Genomic DNA, 18,332 nt, shown 5'->3' on the forward strand with positions numbered 1-18,332 from the left:
GAAAGGTAGCTTCTGTACAGCAGTGTATGATCGCTCTCATCTCCAACATGATTTCCAACAGCAGATGCAATCCAATTCTCACCTAAGCATTAATTTTACCGATATTCGATATTCTTTGTGATTTATGCCAAGCAAACGGTTTTTCATTTTTTATTGGGAGTATGTTGCTTTTTATGTAGAATTATTAATATGTAAAGCCGAAATTCCCTTTTAACCCCGATACTACACAACCGGCAAATAATAAAACTCTATTTCAGCAAATAATGCAATCGCGCACATAATTTAGTGTTTTTAATCGGAGTGTGTCTGTTACCTTTCAGATTGCACGCAGAGATGATATGAAGCGTGAATCGCAGTTTAAACAAAATTAAGGAGTCGTTCAATATGGCTAAACTTAAGTACGCAAAGCGAATGCTCGGGACTCCTTCATGGATGTCTGCGAACCTCAATGGCGTCAAGGTCAGCTCTAGACGACACGAAGTTGCTGAGGGCATTTTGAAGGGGGCGAGCCAAATAGCCAACCGTGACGGTGGAGGGAGATAGTAGGCAGGGGATTGGAAGGCTGTGGGGCATTGTGTCAGGCAATTTGTATATCTGTGGAGTTGTATGTACCGGTACGAATTGAAGTTAGTTAAGTGCGTGAAGTAGAAGAAACAGGTTTGTGATGTAGAAGAAGAAGCGAAGTAACAGCAGATGAAGTGGGCATCGCCGGATCGGCGTGCCGTACGTGCGAGGCAGCGGGCGGCGCCGAGGCCGCGGGCCGGTAGGCACGTTCAAGGCCACGTGAAACAGACGCCGACAAAGCTACGGAAGGCCATAGTAACGTTTTCGCTTCAGTAGACTTCAGACGAGCCGCAAGATGTAATCGAAAGTTGGTGCAGTGCACCATTGGCAGAACGGGAATATACTCTGTTCTGTCGTTTGCATACTTTAACGCGAGCTCATCCGAACACAGCGCACTGTACAGTTTATTGTTGTTCGTCTCGTTTCGGAAGGCCTCTTCAGGGCCCATAGCTTCTATAAACCAGTGCTTAGCAGTTGGAACCAAATAGCTGTTCCTGTGAAGGCATTTATTTATTTATTTATTTATTTATTTATTTATTTATTTATTTATTTATTTATTTATTTAATTATTTATTTATTTATTTATTTATTTATTTATTTATTTATTTATTTATTTATTTATTTATTTATTTGTTTATTTATTTATTCACAAGTACTGCCAGCCTTGTTATCAGGCAATCGCAGCGCACTCTAGGAGGGTCGGATAAATGTTTTATAAGCCAAAATTTTAATTTAGGTGAACCATTCCCTAATGTACGCCTTAAAAAAACCAAGTTTTCTCATTGCCTTATTGCAAATGCGTGTTGCATGTTCATTACATCTGACATGATTATTACACCCAAATACTTGTAGCTGAAAACGACAGATAAACACTGGTTGCTAATGTTATAATCAAATGTAAAGGGTTTTTTTTTTGTTTTTTACGTGTTATCGTCATTGCAACGGTCTTTTTAAGATTAATAGTCATCTGCCATTTCGAGCACCAAATTTGTATTTTTAGATAGAGAGGTGTTTAAATGCTCCTGATCGTTTGGATTGCGCATTTCGTGATAAAGAATGCAGTAGTCTTCGATAAGCCTACTCTTTACGCGTATGTCACAGACGATATCATTAATGAATATCAGAAAGAATAGCGTGCCCAATACTGATCCTCGTGGAACGCCAGGGTGTACTTTTGCGGAGGTAGAAGCTGCAGCATTGCCTAGAGCACACTGCTTCCGTAAAAACAGGTATGCTTGAATCCAGTTAATTAGGGTGTTATTCTTAAGAAGAGGTTTTAGTTTTATTTTGAGTCAGCCCTTCCCTATGGTACTTCTTTCTCTCTCTCCGCTTTCTACCCCATCTTCCTTTCTGTCTTCTCTTACGGCGCGGTTCAGGTATCCACAAAATGTGACGGATACTGTGCCTTTCCTTTCCTGTAAGCCAGTTTACAATTTTAGCGGAATGCAGGTGTTTTTAGTGGGAAGCGAGTACGAAACGGCTGAACCCCGTGGCTGTCGCCATAGCCGATGATGGTGGTGAGCCTTATTGTCTGTATTGATGAGTCGGCTCGATATCGCGTAGGGTGGCCGGGAGCTTGTGGCTCTCAGTGACTCTTAGAGTCCAGCCCACCAGCTCCTTCAGTGCAGCTAGGTTCGAGCTGGACACCGCGATCTCTTATCGCTCTACGTCTGTTAGTTGCCAATAGCGAGGTGGCGGGAGCACATGTAGAGGATGTGATGAAAGTCTGCTTTGGGTGCCCCGCAGAGGGTGCATACAGAGGAGAAAAGGCCGGGGTGGATATGGGCAAGGTGTGCTGGAGATAGGAAGGTACGAGCCTGAAGCTAGCGCCAGGTCACCTGCTCGAGTTTAGATAGTGATCGGTGTAGGGGCGGATACTGGATTCGTTACTCCCTGTAGTGGAGAGTAATTTCGTTATAGGTAACCAGGCGTTCGCGTGCACTGCCTGGGTCTGTAGCTGGCCCTGTTCGGTTGACATGCGCTCGAGCTGTGTGGGAAGCTTCATTCCCAGGGTTGCCCGCATGAGCAGGTACCCATAGGAGTTCAACTCATCTGAGGGGTTGAATAGAATTGAGAATTTTGAAAGCAGGCGTGTGAATCCTCGTCCCGCGTGCCGACTATAACATACGCGTGCCGACTGTAATATATATATATATATATATGTATATATATATGTATATATATATATATATATATATATATATATATATATATATATATATATATATATATATATATATATATATATGTATACATACATACGTACGTACATACATACATACATACATACATACATGCATATGCGCACAGCGATGGCAGATAACATCGACAATATGAATAAATAAAATACTAGGACAGATATTTTATGAACTGCCAGCAATATAGGCAAGACAACTTTGCTTCGATTTCAAATTACGATTTTAGGGCTCATATTACTTTCTGTGACTTCCAAACTAACCAAGTAAGCCATATTTTGCAGTAAATGTCGAAATGGTTATAAACTCCCGAGCCATAAAATGCAGAAAATCAATAATTAAAAATCGCGGTTTGAATGCTGCATTTTATTGAGGTGCCGCCTTCAATCTAGCTGTTCTAAATCACGATATAGCACCCTAACAATATCCACCGAGCGGAGATACAGTGAATCAGCCAAATGCTACATTTTGAAGCTTTTTCACTAAACTTGCTTTTCCAATCCATTTTCCTTCACCTCCTTGCATGATTTCTTATCAAGGACCATTTGTTCCCTTAGATTATAAATTCAACGCTCATTGCAGTCTGGAAAATACATTCTTGTAACACTTTGGTTAAATGTTGTGACTGGTGGTATGTTAAGTATGTGTGACACCAGAAGACAAAACAGGGAACACTTTCTCCTCTGTTGCATCGACACCATGGAGATGCTGTTCAGTATTATCAAAGCCTGAACAAGCTCGAACTGCTTCCGAACAGGAAACATGCAGAAATTGAAGGTAAACAGCCTGCAAAAATGTTCTACATTTAATTGCTGTAAACACACTACAAAGGACGGGCACTTTTGACTAGCAGTGCATTATGCCATTCAGCGAATACGACGGCGTGGAACGCACTGCAATGAACACACGGTGTTGAAGGATTGGGGAAGCTCCACTACACAAGGTTTGCTTTCCTCGATATTTTCCTAAAAAGCCTAACGTTCTTGGCCTTGAAAGGCGTACTCTGTTCGCAAGGCCGCGGTCTTTCCTCGATCAGTGCCTTGTGCAACTTGTTGAAGAACACTACTTCATCCTTAGGCGACTGAGACCAGCTCAGGTGGATGCGCGTCTTGAGAAGATAGTTCAGCTTTGGCGACAGCAACGTCTCGTCGAGGCGCGAAATCTTGAGCAGGATGAAGGCGTCCCGGTTCTCTTCGAGAAGCGTGTACTGCGCCAGGTCTGTCTCGAACTTGCACCAGGGACTCTGCAGGAAGCTGTTGGAAAGCACCAGTATGATCTTGCGGCTGTGCTTGATGCTCTCCAGGATGCATTCGCTAATGTTGCGTCCCGCAATGAAGTCTCGGTCGTACACGCACAGTTTTAGGTTTCCGATAGAGCTGCACTCAAGCTGGGGCAGCAGCCTGCTGATGACCCACTGAGTGTCGCTGTTGCTGTAGGAGACGAATGCGTCGTACAGGTACACCTTATGGGCCGAAGTGGACGCCACTGATTGAGACCGAAGCCAGCGGTCAAAGCGACGTCTGTGAATGTAACCCACTACAAGGAGGCTGGTGAAGACTAGAATAACAACACCCACACACACGACACTGATCAGAATGGTCGGCTTACATGTTCGTTGCAGCAGAGAGCCGACGCTAACCACCGGCTTCCCTGCCAGCTCAAAGGGTTCGTTGCATGCATAAAGCTCACTGTATGGCAGGTACCGCACAGTGACGTTGGTTGTCCCCAGCCAGGCGAGGAAGGGGCGTATACTACACGTGCAAGAGAAAAGGTTTTGAGAGAGGTCTAGAATATGAAGACCGCGAAAACTGCGCAACGCGTCGCTGCTCAAGTACCGAAGTTTATTAACTGACAAATCTAAACTCTTAAGCTTATCGAGCGATGAGATTCTGGGCTGCCAACTCTCTATAAGATTTTTACTGAGATCAAGGTGCTCGAGGTTGTGGCTTGATTTGTAGAATTCATCCGGAAGTACAGATATCGAGTTGTTGGCAAGGTCCAAGTATTCTAAACTCTGAAGATCCTCAAACGAAAGCGACGACTTCAAGTCCATTAGCTTAGTGTCGGAAAGTATCAGAGTCTTCAGAGAACTTATTCCATGAAACGCCCTCATATTAACTGAAGAGTCAGGACGGAATATCGGGTTTTCACTGAGATCAATATGTTTAAGCTTTTTTAGATACTTAAATACCCCTTCAGGAAGGGAATCTATGGAACATTTTTTCAAGTCTAAGTTCTCTAAGCTGTCCAAGCCCCAAAAAGTGAACTCTGTTAGCGAAGGCAATGCTTTGTAGCGAAGGTAAAGCTCCCTCAGGTTAGACATCTTATCAAAAACATAGTCAGGGACATCCAGTTGAATAAAACCCCGGTCGTAACCACTCAGGTCTAATACTTTCAACCTTGGCTCAAGAATTCCTGACGGTATCCCTAGAAACTGGTTTCTGACGAAGCTGATTTCTTCAAGATTCGGTAGATTGGCCACAGCCTTGGGTTTGAAGTCCCGTATTTTACCAGACTCTAGTACTATGCATTTCACCCGAGGCATAAGAGGAAAAAACTCTTTGGTTAATGTAGCGTCGGTTAGCCTAATAAAAATAACTATTTCCGCCGTTGTGCGCGATACGGCTTCTAATATTGTATAGGTAGCTGTCTTGGAAACTGGCTGACTGACATCGATCACTCGGAACGTTTTCTGCGTAATGTTTGTGATCACGTCCACAATGTTGTCAAGCTGCATGTTCAAATTATCCCTAAAGTAAAAGCCTTCCAAATGCCTAAGAGGCTTCAGCGCATGAGGATGTATGAAGATGAGCGTATCGCACAAGTTGATCTGGAGATGCCTCAGTGACGAGTTCTCCATGGGAGCCAGATCATGTTCTTCTATTCTCCAAATCTGCGTGCCTCCCAGGTTCAAGATCTCGAGCCTAGGCAGCACGGGAGGGCTTACAGCTGCGACTACCGTGGAAAACTCGTGCAGCCAGGTCCTGAAAAGCACTAACACTTTCAAGTTGTCCATGCCTAGGAAGGCCTCGCCAGAGAGGAACTTAATAGGGTTGTCCGCAAGACTGAGGAATGTAACGTTGGAGAAGCCGATGAATGACTTGCGGCGTACATTGGTGATTTTGTTCTGCAGGATTTCCATTCGACGTACGTGATGAACCGGACCGTAGCCAGCGAAGCTCCTCTCGGAAAGGTACCGCACCGATGTGAGGTGCAGAGCGATGCCAGAGGCAGGCACAGGCCAGCTGGTCATGTTCACTATGGGCACTTCCGAGCACTGATGTCCGGTGATGAGCACGCCGCCGTCGCTGCTGTGCTGGATGCCGCAGTTGTTGTGCGACCAGGCCTTGAGCAGCTTGCCCGTGCCCACAGTGAGGGCGACAGCGTACTGCGGGGATATGTAGAGCGAGTCGAGGGTTCGCGCTCGGCTCTGAGATGGCATCTCGTCCCGCCTCCAGGTCCGAGCACTCGGGGCCCAAGCCAGCAGCCAGATCCAAACCCATGCCGGAATGGTGGGCGCCTCTCGCATGGCTCTGGTGTGGCAGGCATGGATACCTCCTGCGAAGCGTCGAGAAGAAAATGAATTTTTTCACGGACGTAATCACAACTGATGTAACGCGTATTGTCAGCCTGTTGGATGGCCTAAGACAAATACAAACCGGGTCACTCCTTGCCCCTGCAGTGCTACACGTCCTTCATCCAGACATCTACACGAGTGATGGGTGCAGTGTATGTGAAGTGGGTCCGGCGTACCATTGGCACATCATGTGGGACTGTGCCAGGTTCCCGATTGAAGCTACATCCAAGACATACCCGCACGAACTTAAAAGTGCTGTGCAAAGTACAGACATGACAGTCAACCATGGCCATCCAGCAGGCCCGGTGTGCGCTGCTAAAACACAAGCCTCACGGCCCACCACAAACGGGCCAAAATGAGGTAATGCAGAGTAGGGCATAACCCCGGATCGACGCCTGGCCAGCGTCACGACGCTATAAACCGTCATTTGCCTACACTTCATTAAAATTATACATGCATGCATGCACTCCATACTGAGGGAGTGAACACGGGAACTAGTTCTCGCTTCGTGTGTGAGTACTTGGAAGTTAAAAAATTAGGCGTGATTTAAACCACTTAAACCGACTCAGTCATGCGAAAGCAATGTTTGCCATGGTTAGGTATCCCTGTCTAAGAAGGTCGGAAAGGCGACAAACGCTTTGTGACGAAGGGAGTGCGCCTAGAGGCCGAAGGCGGCATATTAGGTCCAGAGCGACTGCCCAGCGTCTACGGAGACTTGAAAAGAAGTTCGACCCCATAAAGATAATTCCGATCTCTTCGCCATTTCTGATGCCGTAAAAAGTTTAATAGTCACAACCAGTCCCACTCCGAAAGTCCCACCCTTACCTGGTATTTCTCAAGGGAGATTATGGAGTCGCTAACAGTGTATCCTAATTACAATCCCTTTGTCTCCACTTTTGGAGGACAAAACCTCGTGGTCTGCTTTCAGGCCGCATCTGTGGGACGAAATCCGCGAAATAGCAGCGGCCTTGAGGGAGGTTGGTCCTTTTTATTATGCCTGGAAATAAATTGTGTCTGCCAAAATCAGTCGAAGTGGAAGTTTTTACTAGATAAGGCTGGCAAGATGCACAGATCCCGTCAAAATGGCGACCCGACGAGCGTTTCGATTGATATTGTACGAGCAGGAGCCCCTCGTTATTCTCACTTGTTTAAGCATTGAGTCTTCATCAAGAACAAGCAGGCTCTAAGTGTGCAGACTTTCGAAAACATTTTCACGTTTTGCTGGGTTGTCTCATTACCAAAACTGGAGAAAGACAAGAGCAGGGCATTGAATATCAAATGTCGAATTTGAGAGACTAGCTTACAAAGCTTGTGACATAAAGCGAGATTTTAGAGACAGCACTCATAAGACTGAAAGCGTCAGCATGCCTTTAGTTTTTTGAACAGATGTTGCTGCGTTTTACTGTCGTGAAACATGGTCTGCCGTATAGCACGCGTGCAGAGAGCTTGTTGATTTGAGTGTAGGCGCCTCATCATATTTCGTTTTTTCTTCATCTTTAACTATAGTTTCAGACCATTTTTCTTTGAGTATCTCTGGATTAAAGCGTCTTCTCTTATTGAATGCTCGTTTAGTGTTCTTAGAGTTAATATTCCCTGTATAAAGTCTGTTATCGATATTTTCATCCAATCAGTCGTCACATCTAGCTTTACCTTCCAGCGCGTTGCACATTTCGCGCCGAGTTTGCGAAGAAGTGATGCCTAAAAAGGAGCTGACAAGGGAATAAATAATCGGTATAACAAAGTTAAAAGCAAAATATATAGACCTCTGATGTGAGTGCTATCGCACATTATCCTTTTACGTGGCCCGTAGGCTTCGTAAATTCGGCATTCGGCTGCTTAGAACAAAGGCTCGGGTTAGACTCCCAGTAGCGACAGCCGAATTTCGACAGAGGTTGCTTACCAAAACGTCCGTGTGCTTTACAATACAAGTGTAGGTTAAATAACCACCAGTGGTCTAAATTAATTTTGACAGCCTTTCATTACGGTGTCTTTCATAGCCCATGGGCTGCTTCAGGACGGGAACACCCACATTCCTTACCGATCATATCATCCCATTCTGCCTCATAATGAGCCATTGATAGGCTTGAAATATATATATATATATATATATATATATATATATATATATATATATATATATATATATATATATATATATATATATATATATATATATATATATATATATATATATATATATTGATAAAATATAACATACTATATAAAATATAGTATTATAATAAAATATAAGATACTGTTATAAACATGTTATTGAAAATTTTATGTTTCCCAATGCCTGGCTAAAATTTGCTTTTGAAGTTGTGCCCGCGTTCACAGTGAATAGTTGAAACTGCCATAGAAAATTAATGGGGTGGCTTTGTAAATATTTGTGAGCCAAAATATTGTAAGATGCTTTTATGGGCATATACCGATAGAAATCGCGTGACTTCACGTATGCGTACCAAAATGTTGCTTTTGAGATTTCTCCGGCGCTCACGACAAATGAGTGAGACTGGCAGAGAGAACCAAAGGAGCGCGTTTTTGAAGATTGAAAACTAATTTTAAAACCCTATCAAGAGATCTGCAGATACAATGATTTTTGTCATTAAGTTAAAGTATATGTAAAAAAGATTACATTCAAAACATAATCCTAGAAAATGTGAAGAATTCCTGGGTATAACCTACTGAGGGAAATCCGTTTAAGGAGTAAAGCGAATTTTCTTAATCATGTTGCTTTTCAGGGGTGCTTAAATAGTACTTTTTTTTAATCCTCACAGAAAACGGATACTGTAGCCGCACTGCCGAATCGACTACGAATCGGATAATGAAAGCACCGAGCCGAATACTAATCGACCGTGGACACTAATATTCGCTACATTTGCGAAAAATCCTACCAAACGAGAAATCGCGTGAAACATTTAAGCACTAGCAGCGGCGCGTAACTTATGGAAAAGACGCAACACTAATCTTCAGCGAAGCGTCGCAACGTGATTTCAGTGTGATAACTCTATGAGAGTAAAGTTATATGGGCAGACAAAAAATGTCTCCTTATTGATGATGAAGACGAATAAACTAGAGCCCCGCCGCATATGGTGCAGTAGTTAGGATGCTCGACGTCTGTACCCAAGGATGCAGGATCGAATTCCGGCCGCGGCAGCTGCTTTTCGATGGAGGCGAAAAGTAGGGTTCCCGTGTACTGCGCGATGTGCGCTCCCTTTGAGAAACCCAATGGTGTCCCTCAAAGTCTGAGTTGCTTTGGGACGGTGAACCTTATAAACCAACCAATTTAATGAGCTAGTTAAACCAGTTATTGGTCAGAACAGTGCTCTCTTTCTGCATTTAAAAAACGGACTCGGAGCAGGGAGCTTTTCACAGAGCTAGAACGACTGCAGTGAGTCATATAAGCAGATACAAAATTGAAATCCTGCAGAATTTTCGCGTCATTCTTCCCCATGGCGGCTTCCGTTAAGATATGCCAAACGGCCGCCACAACCAGTAACTGTCGTGGCCACGCGTTCAGCATCTCCGCTCATGTTGAGCTGCTCACATGACGTGATTTTCTTCTTTTACCGGAACTAAGTATTACGAGGAAGAAAGGGGGGGGGGGGGATCCTGGAGCGAAGATCAAATTAACACAACGATGAAAAAGGAACGTGTCAGGGAGGGAGGAAGTATATAACAGCAAACGCAACCAAGCATTTCTGTTCCCAAGGACGCGGGATCGAATCCCGGCCTCGGCGGCCACTTTTCGATGGAGGCGAAAAGCAAGGCGCCCGTGTGCTGTGCGATGTCAGTGCACGTTAAAGAACCCCAGGTGGTCGAAATTTCCGGAGTCCTCCACTACGGCGTCTCTCATAGCCTGGGTTGCTTTGGGACGTTAAACCCCACAAACCAACCAACCAACCAGCAACCAAGCATTTGTGATTGATATTACAAAGCACAAGTGCAGACGCAAAGCTCGAACCAAACATCCTTACACACATTGCTCCCTACGCTTCTCAACTATCCACACAATTTGTGAGACAAATATGGGGTGCAACTTACCTCCCTTAACGCGATGAGCCAAATGTCCATTACACACACACACACACATGCGCGCGCGCGCGCGCGCACACACACACACACACACACACACACACACACACACACACACACACACACACACACACACACACACACACACACACACACACACACACACACACACACACACACACACACACACACACACACACACACACACACACACACACACACACACACACACACACACACACACACACACACACACACACACACACGCACACGCACACGCACACACGCACACACACGCTCACACGCACACACGCACAGAGTAGAGGGAACAAACTTGCTACTTATTGAAAAACGCAACCACGCCAAAAATATATGAGCCGATCACCACTATTAGTTGGTCAGCATACGCAAAAAAAAAAAAGAAAAATAAGGTGAAATGCGCGTGGAAAATAAAAATAAGGAAATCGTGGCACCAGGGAACCAAACAACCCAAAAGGAGACGGCGCCTACTCGAACGTAAGCACTGCTGTTTCGTCGCTATATAGCTTCGTTAAACTTGTTTAATTACGTTTTACCACGGCTATCTTTTTCTAGTAAAATTTCGTTAAGTTATGCAATCACAGCCCATAAAGTGTTTGTGACATTGCTGAAGCTCCCTTTTGTTTTGCCGCTAACAGGCATTATTTCATTTGAGGTACGTCGTCGCTTGCAGTTGCGACTTACGTGTTGAGTCGTAAGAGCAGCTTGACAGTCCTTACATCCTGTCCTGTGATGTCATCTCTGGCTGTTTGTGGTGAGAGGTAGACGCATGACTTCACGGAAGTTCAATTATCTTGCAAAGGTGCCAATTATTCTGCGGGTCATAAAAAGGGAGACAGCCTAGTGTTAGAAAAACACAAACACCTTCGTTTATGTTTTTTTTTTTAATTTTGTTTCTTTTTTTATTCGTGTGAGTAATTGCAGTGCAGACTCCATAATCAACGTGGCATTAACGTATGCCGTCTCTTTCAGGCAGTACCGCAGACATAATGGTATTTCATGCAACGTTTCCATCTCAGGGGCGAGAAGGGGCATAATAAAGCTTTGGTGACTTCAGGTGAAAACTAGGAGTGGTTTTCCTGACATCTTCGACGTCTATGAGAACGCTGCCGTATTTTCATGCCAATCTAAGTCGCTGTTTCAAATGTACTTTCGCGCAAAAATGAACGCCACTATTGTAGTGGCTATTCGAAGAATTCCCGCACCTTTACTTTCACGCGAAGGCACCTGACCTTGAGCTGCGGTTCAATGATGCAAAGATGTGAGGGTTATGCCGAACTATAACCGATGGTCCGGAGCATCGGTTTGCATCCACGAAGAAGCACCAATGACACTACGGCATAAGGATGTCCAGGACCGACGATAAATGCTCAAAGCGCGCTCCGAAGTTCCGCAAGCCAAGTCGGGGTTATCAACAAAGTATAGAGCTACTCCTATAAACCATGACTGGAGCTCGGGATCCGAATCCAGGTTATCCGTTTAAGCGATAACGCGCTCCGAATAACCAGATGGAATGCATTATAGGGTAGTATACGCTGGGTTTAATGCGTTTTTGTTTTCTTCAGGTCTTCTCTTGGAGAGAGCAATAGTAAAGCAAAAATGAGAACTCGCAAAAATTATATATATATTTTTTATATATTGGTTTGTATGAAATGAAAAGGCGCATTTCAGTCCCAGTCTCATTTTTCGATGGACACCTTACCACATCGTAAGGAAAGAGCGGAATGTGGGAATGAAAGAAGAGAGAAGGATGTGAAAGAAGAGAGTAGGAGGGCTTCGAAATAATTTCGAGCCCCTCGGGATCTTTAGTAGACTCCAACATCGCACAACACACGGACGCCTTTGCCATAGCTGCCGCGGTCAGGTTCGAACCCAAGTGTTAGTGGAATGATGGGCCTGAAGTCACCTGTTTACTCTCAGCATTACTAAAAATGTAGGGTGAAGTCAATACAAATACAGCGGCTGCACCAATAGCAAGTATTCAATGAAAAGATTCGAGTGCACTTACAGGATACGTTGTTTGGTTTAGTTCGTCTTGGTTTATGGGGTTTGACGTGCCAAAGCAACTCAGACTATGAAATACGCCGTAGTGGAGGACTCCGGAAGTTTCAACCACCTGGGATTGGATGTTTCTATAAAGTAAGCCTATTGATTTACAGCTCTTGAGCCAAGCATTACCCAGACAGAGGCAAGAAAGAAAGTATACACTCAAGTCAAACTGTATTCATGTCGCATCGATATGTTCTTCGATAGACATTGCGTACATTGCGATAGACATTGCGTACATTCTTTAATGTCAGTGCACGTTCAAGAACTCCAGGTGGTCGTATGAGCTCATTGTGTCTATCGAAGAATATATAGATGCGACATATGTGTTCTTCGATAGACACATTGCGTCCATACGACCACCTGGGGTTCTTTAATGTCAGTGCACGTTCAAGAACTCCAGGTGGTTGTATGAGCTCATTGTGTCTATTGAAGAATATATAGATGCGACATATGTGTTCTTCGATAGACACATTGCGTCCATACGACCACCTGGGGTTCTTTAATGTCAGTGCACGTTCAAGAACTCCAGGTGGTCGTATGGGCTCATTGTGTCTATCGAAGAATATATAGATGCGACATGAATCAATTTAACCAGAATGTACACTTTCTTTCTTGCCTCTGTCTGTGGACTGTTTGGTTCAAACGCTGTAAACCGGCAAGCTTACTTACTTTATAGAAAGATCCGGAAGTGCGGGGTTAGGCTAGCTGCGTTTGACAGAAAACCCCGAGGAGTCCACTTGCGCTCCCGTATGCCTGTAATCCTAACCTTGGAGTGACGTGTGTGGCTGGAACTTAATTTTTCAGTTGCAACAGCTGAACGCAACCAGGTCTGACAGGCTGGTTTTGAGCGGCGCTCCTCGCCATGCAAATTTGCTGGGAACGTGCGTAACCATTCGAGGTCGCCCTTGAATCGTTTAGAAAAGGTTACAGCCGATGCAAGACGGACATCTCCGCGGAAAAGTGTTCCGGCGAGACAGCGAGTGCACGGGTAGCCTTCCACGAAACGGGCTGGCTCTCTCCGTGTAAATGCAAGTGCGCATAAAAGGTCGAAGAGTAAAAAGAAAAAACGACTAACAAGCAATGAAAAGAACGGAGGCCGAGCGAAACGATGCGCGACTAATGCGTAAGGCCCTCGTCACCCGCGCACATATCTCATATACCTCAAGGTCACGGAGCGCGCGAAAGAAGTTCGGGAGGCGCACAATGTACGCGCTTTCCTCCATTCCGCAGCCACCTAATGGAACTCCGGACGCGCCGAAATTAAGGTGGCCGTTTGCCTCGTGCGGTCGTTTCGTCATTGTTTTCTGTTTGACGGCGGTTTCGTCTCGGCGGAATATTCCGTCTCAAAGCTGAGGCCGACGCATGTTATGTATAAGGTTTTGACTGCCAGACGCGGCTCGACAGCGTTGTATGTTGGCCCCGTCATTACAGTGCCTCAGTGCAAGGCTGTTTGGTCGGTACTTTCGGTTTACGCCTCTGTACGGGTTATTCTTGACAGCAGATTCTTCGTATTGCAAGCTTCCCGTCAGTGTTCGTTTTCGTTCATAATGCTCTTTTGACATACCAAGATCACAGTCGAAAGAAATACAACCTTTAATAATCCATAGTAACGAAACTCCATAAGAGGTGGAAGCTGCGTCAATTGCCCAGCTTTCTAAAGCACATGCTCAACATGAGAGGAACCTATGTAAACAGTCATTTGGGGGAAAGAATTACAAAGAAGTAGGGAATCCATATACAACATTGTCAGTGACAATTCTTCAATAAACACAGAACGAAACTTGTCGGTTCGCTATTTGAAAAGCGGCAGAGTCAGTTTACGCGTTTCTTTTCAAGGAGCACATCCTCCGAGTATACAAGGTATTCAGGTGACATCACGGGCGCTATTTTGTGGTGCACAACAGAACTTCAACAGTACAAGTGGCGATAAGACGAGTAGATATGCCAGCAGCCTTTTGCCAAATTACTGACACCGCAAAATGCCGACTACTGCGATGTAGTTGCGTACTTCTCATAGGGCCTAGGTGCAAGGTTATGTTAAAATAGCTCTATAGTTATTCGTAAATTGCTCAATTGTAATTGTGAAGTGCATGTGACAAGCTTAACATACTATCAAATATAGTCATCCAGCAGAGAGAAAAAAGCATCATAAAACATTTTGTAGTATCGAACTGTTTAGCCCCTCCTTGCTTCTTTTCGGGTACTTTTGAGTGTTATACACTGTGGTCATCAGAGCTTACTACTGAATCTGCGTTCTTCACTTCACCATTAACGTAGAGTGTGAAAAGTTACAAAACTGCTAAACATTGCAGTGAGCGATAACCAGCGGATATTTTCCTCAGCCATCACAATTCCTCTAACCACCATCAGAGGCATTTAGCATGCATCAAGAGCGTTTTCCTCGACTCTGTATGATGCACTTCACTCCCACTGGCCTTCAGTTGTCAATGGAAGCATATGAAAGGCATCATCTTGTCATTTTGCCTGAGCCAGGTGAAAGCTATTTTATGAAAATTAAAAACGAGGAATGCTGAAGTTCCATTATCGATGGAGCATAGCAAAAAAAAAAAAAAAACTTTTTTTACGGCTTCTCCACAGGCTCACATTTTACCAAATGTTTCTTTTTGTACCCCTTTTTTTTTTTTTTACTTTAGCCATGTTTTCACATCACGCAACTATTCAAAGCTGTCCAACAGCTTTAACTGTTGTTAAGCAGGTACTTTTTTATAATGGCTCTGCCGCGACTTTGAGGCTAAAAAAACCCTGCTTCCAGAAGTACTCGGTAGCTTGTGCTAAACATTTCAGTATTCGTTTTGCGAACATCCTAATCTGAATTATTTGTCCTCCTGCTCACTGGCGCAGACGTGGCGCGACATTATTCTTAGAATGTACTTTAAATATAATTCCACATTTTCAATTTATTTTAACTTTATTGAACACTGACTGCTCCGATACCATAGAGCGAAAGTTAGGGTTCTATGCAGTTCTGCAGCTCTCAAGCTGGAATCGAATACCAGTGCCGATGTATTGTCTGCGCAGGGGTGGCGCAGTGGTTACGACGCTCGACTACTGTTCCCAAGGATGCGGGATCAAATCTCGGCCTCGGCGGCCGTTTTTCAGTGGAGGCGAAAAGCAAGGCGCCCGTGTGCTGTGCGATGTCAGTGCACGTCAAAGAACCCCAGGTGGTCGAAATTTCCGGAGTCCTCCACAACGGCATTTCTCATAGCCTGAGTCGCTTTCAGCACTGCCTGAAGGAAGTTTTACATGCATCTGTTAACGTCACACAAAGAAGGTCCTGCCATTGTGCTCGCGTGCTGACCATAATTATGCAAACATAGCCCTAAATAAGGGCTACTGACTTGTTACATCTTGGCAGATAATTCACGAAACTCTTCCCAAGAGCGTTGGAAGCAATATGCTTTATAAGCATTTAGGCAGCACGGAAGAGCGGAAGAACGCAAGCAACAGCTACAGGTCATAAGAGAACTTCAACGTAAAAGACTACGTGCAGAAACAACACTGTCCAACTTCATTACCTTCTAGTGATAGTTTGCGTAATAGTAAAGTTTTACGACATTAATATACAAGTTTATTAGCTTGAGACACGCCTTCAGAACAGATACTGCCAACAAATCATGGCTCCATGTTGCGCCATGTTCACACACGAAAATGTTTTTTTGTTTTTGTTTTTTCGTTGGGAACTGGTTTTGAAAGGGGAGGCCAGAAACGTGAAGCAGCATATTAGTAGGGTTCAAACAGCGGATAAATTCGGTTCCTCTAATTAAAAACGTTTTCTCTCGTTGTAAGCAGTCAATTACGTTATTTGCGATCAGAAACACGGCCAGGACATGTATAGCGTTCTTGCTCGAACAGATTTAAAGTGAAGCAATTAAGCGCTCAACAATGGCAATATCAGCATGTTGCATTCGTATCGCATTTTTAAACTTCAGGAACGATCTCCTTGTTTCGTAAAACGAAATCTCAGCCTAAACTGTCGAGTAACATCCTTGCGAATAACGCAACAAGCGACACGCACAGGAAAATGAGAAGTAGCAGAATGGAGCCGTATCTTTGGTGCTCTTGAGGGTGTCATGTTGCTGTATCGTTCAGAAAAGTTCCATTTTCTCACTTTCTCCAAACTGTAGACGGTCGAGAAGAGTTGGAAATGTTTACACAGACGCCTTTAAAGCAGCTAGATGTACGAGTAAGAAGCGAAAATGGCGTCAATGTAGTTCCCAAACTACACCCGTCGCCTTTTGGAAAGCTCTGCAGAGGATTGCAGTGGCGCGAGTACAGATGCGACGAACCACGTACGTGACTTGTTTTAGTGAGGCGTTCACTACTCCCTCACCAAAAGGATAGATGGGAGGGGGGGGGGGGTTTACACACAGAAGATTTTGAACCTAGCTTTGTGCATTACCCCTACTTCGTTTTTGTCTTCACGTGCTGTTTCCTTTAACACTCACAATTCCTTATATGAAGAAAAATGCACTAATAATCTGGTCAAAAAGCTATATTTGTTGACCGTATTAGTGTTTTGCTGACCAATATCGATCACTTTGTTCAGTAACGTCCCAGAAGTACTAGTATGGCGTAGCCTAACAACACGCACAGATAATATTAAAGAGTTACCGCAGAATTGGTCCTGCCTTACGAGAGGTCCAATCGCGCCCGCTTTTCAGAGTGCATTACATAAAAGTATGAGCTGAAAACGTCCGTACTCACGATGGCATCAAACGAAGGTAGTGAAGAGCGGCGCGGCGACAACCGTCCAGAAAGATATCCAAAGCGCGAATAAGGCGCACGGCTTCGAGATTCAGCGTCGCGTGCGGCCGTGGTGGTTTTCTTGCTTGTGGCGTCCGCGTCCAAGGGCACACTTGTCCAAACGACGCTCGTTTCACGGGCAGCGGCGGCAGCCGGTTCCATCGGCCGCGGTGCGGCGAAGGAAACCATGCCGCTGCTTTCCCCTCCGCACTGGCGACGTCACCCATCCTGCCCGCCGACGTCACTTTTCTTACAGGTCTTTACTCGCTGCGACAGAGGTGTTCTTTTTTTCTCGTCACCTCGTCTCCGGCAATTACACGGCTGTTTCCGCTCTTCATCCTCCGTACGCGCCGAAACGTCACCTACCGGTATCGCGACCGGTTGCGCGGACGAAGAATCTGCAGAATATACTATGACGCACTCGCAACCTGTGAAGTCCGCGGGCCTTAGCACGGGCCTTTCTAAATGAGCGGACCATGAAGCGACCAGAAAAGACACATCAGACCGGAAAGCTATTTTCAGACGAGGACTTTCGGTTGTACATGGCCTTCATTGAAATGTAACCGAAGGTCAGCTGCTAGCTCATGCGTTGCGAGACATCGAAAAAAAATGAGTGCCGCCTTTGTCACAGGCTTTTGTCGTGCTGTTTAGAGCCTCTGAGAAAGGGAGCTGCAAGGCGATGACAGCGGATGTCGGTAGTAGCCAGCGGATGTCAATAGTAGCCAGCGGATGTCGGTAGCAGCCAAAGCGAGAGCATCTACTCGCTTTTCCTATGTGACATCTCGTGATCGTCGCGCTCTCGAGGTTCCAGAAAAACGATGATGACAAACAGACTAAGTCAATATGCCTGTTCTGTGATGTAGTCCCTACAGATCATCGAACTGTTCAATGAATCATGAAAGTCAATGAAAAAATGTCGGATTGAGCAAAAGAAACTATAAAGAGTGCGGGCGGAATTTTCGAAGTGCACTACTTTGTAAGCTTGCGCCGATAACCTCTTTACCTCAGCCTGGTCAAACCGAAGCTTAACACATCGCACTATCAGCGATCCTACCAGTGCGCTCTGAACAGGGTCCTGTTTTGAAAGCTGTATTTCTTATCAAAACGGC

The 18,332-nt window shown here is 44.9% G+C and overlaps 2 protein-coding genes across 4 annotated transcripts in view; one reads left to right on the forward strand and one right to left on the reverse strand.

The window, feature by feature from the left end:
• The window catches only part of LOC146190830 (ganglioside GM2 activator-like), a 77,612-nt gene that overhangs the window by 21,186 nt on the left and 38,094 nt on the right, over positions 1 to 18,332 (forward strand). The gene's annotated exons all lie outside the window — the stretch shown is intronic.
• LOC146190831 (uncharacterized) lies at positions 3,596 to 17,377 on the reverse strand. Its single transcript, XM_084599849.1, has 2 exons — positions 17,185 to 17,377; positions 3,596 to 6,317 (listed from the first exon to the last, which is right to left on the reverse strand). The coding sequence occupies exon 2, from the start codon at positions 6,286 to 6,288 to the stop codon at positions 3,694 to 3,696; it is 2,595 nt and encodes an 864-aa protein (XP_084455975.1). The 5' UTR covers positions 6,289 to 6,317; positions 17,185 to 17,377; the 3' UTR covers positions 3,596 to 3,693.

The sequence above is a fragment of the Amblyomma maculatum genome, chromosome 4 (genome assembly GCF_055883805.1).
Source record: "Amblyomma maculatum isolate TAMU_Amacu chromosome 4, ASM5588380v1, whole genome shotgun sequence".
Classification (NCBI taxonomy): Eukaryota; Metazoa; Arthropoda; class Arachnida; order Ixodida; family Ixodidae; genus Amblyomma; species Amblyomma maculatum.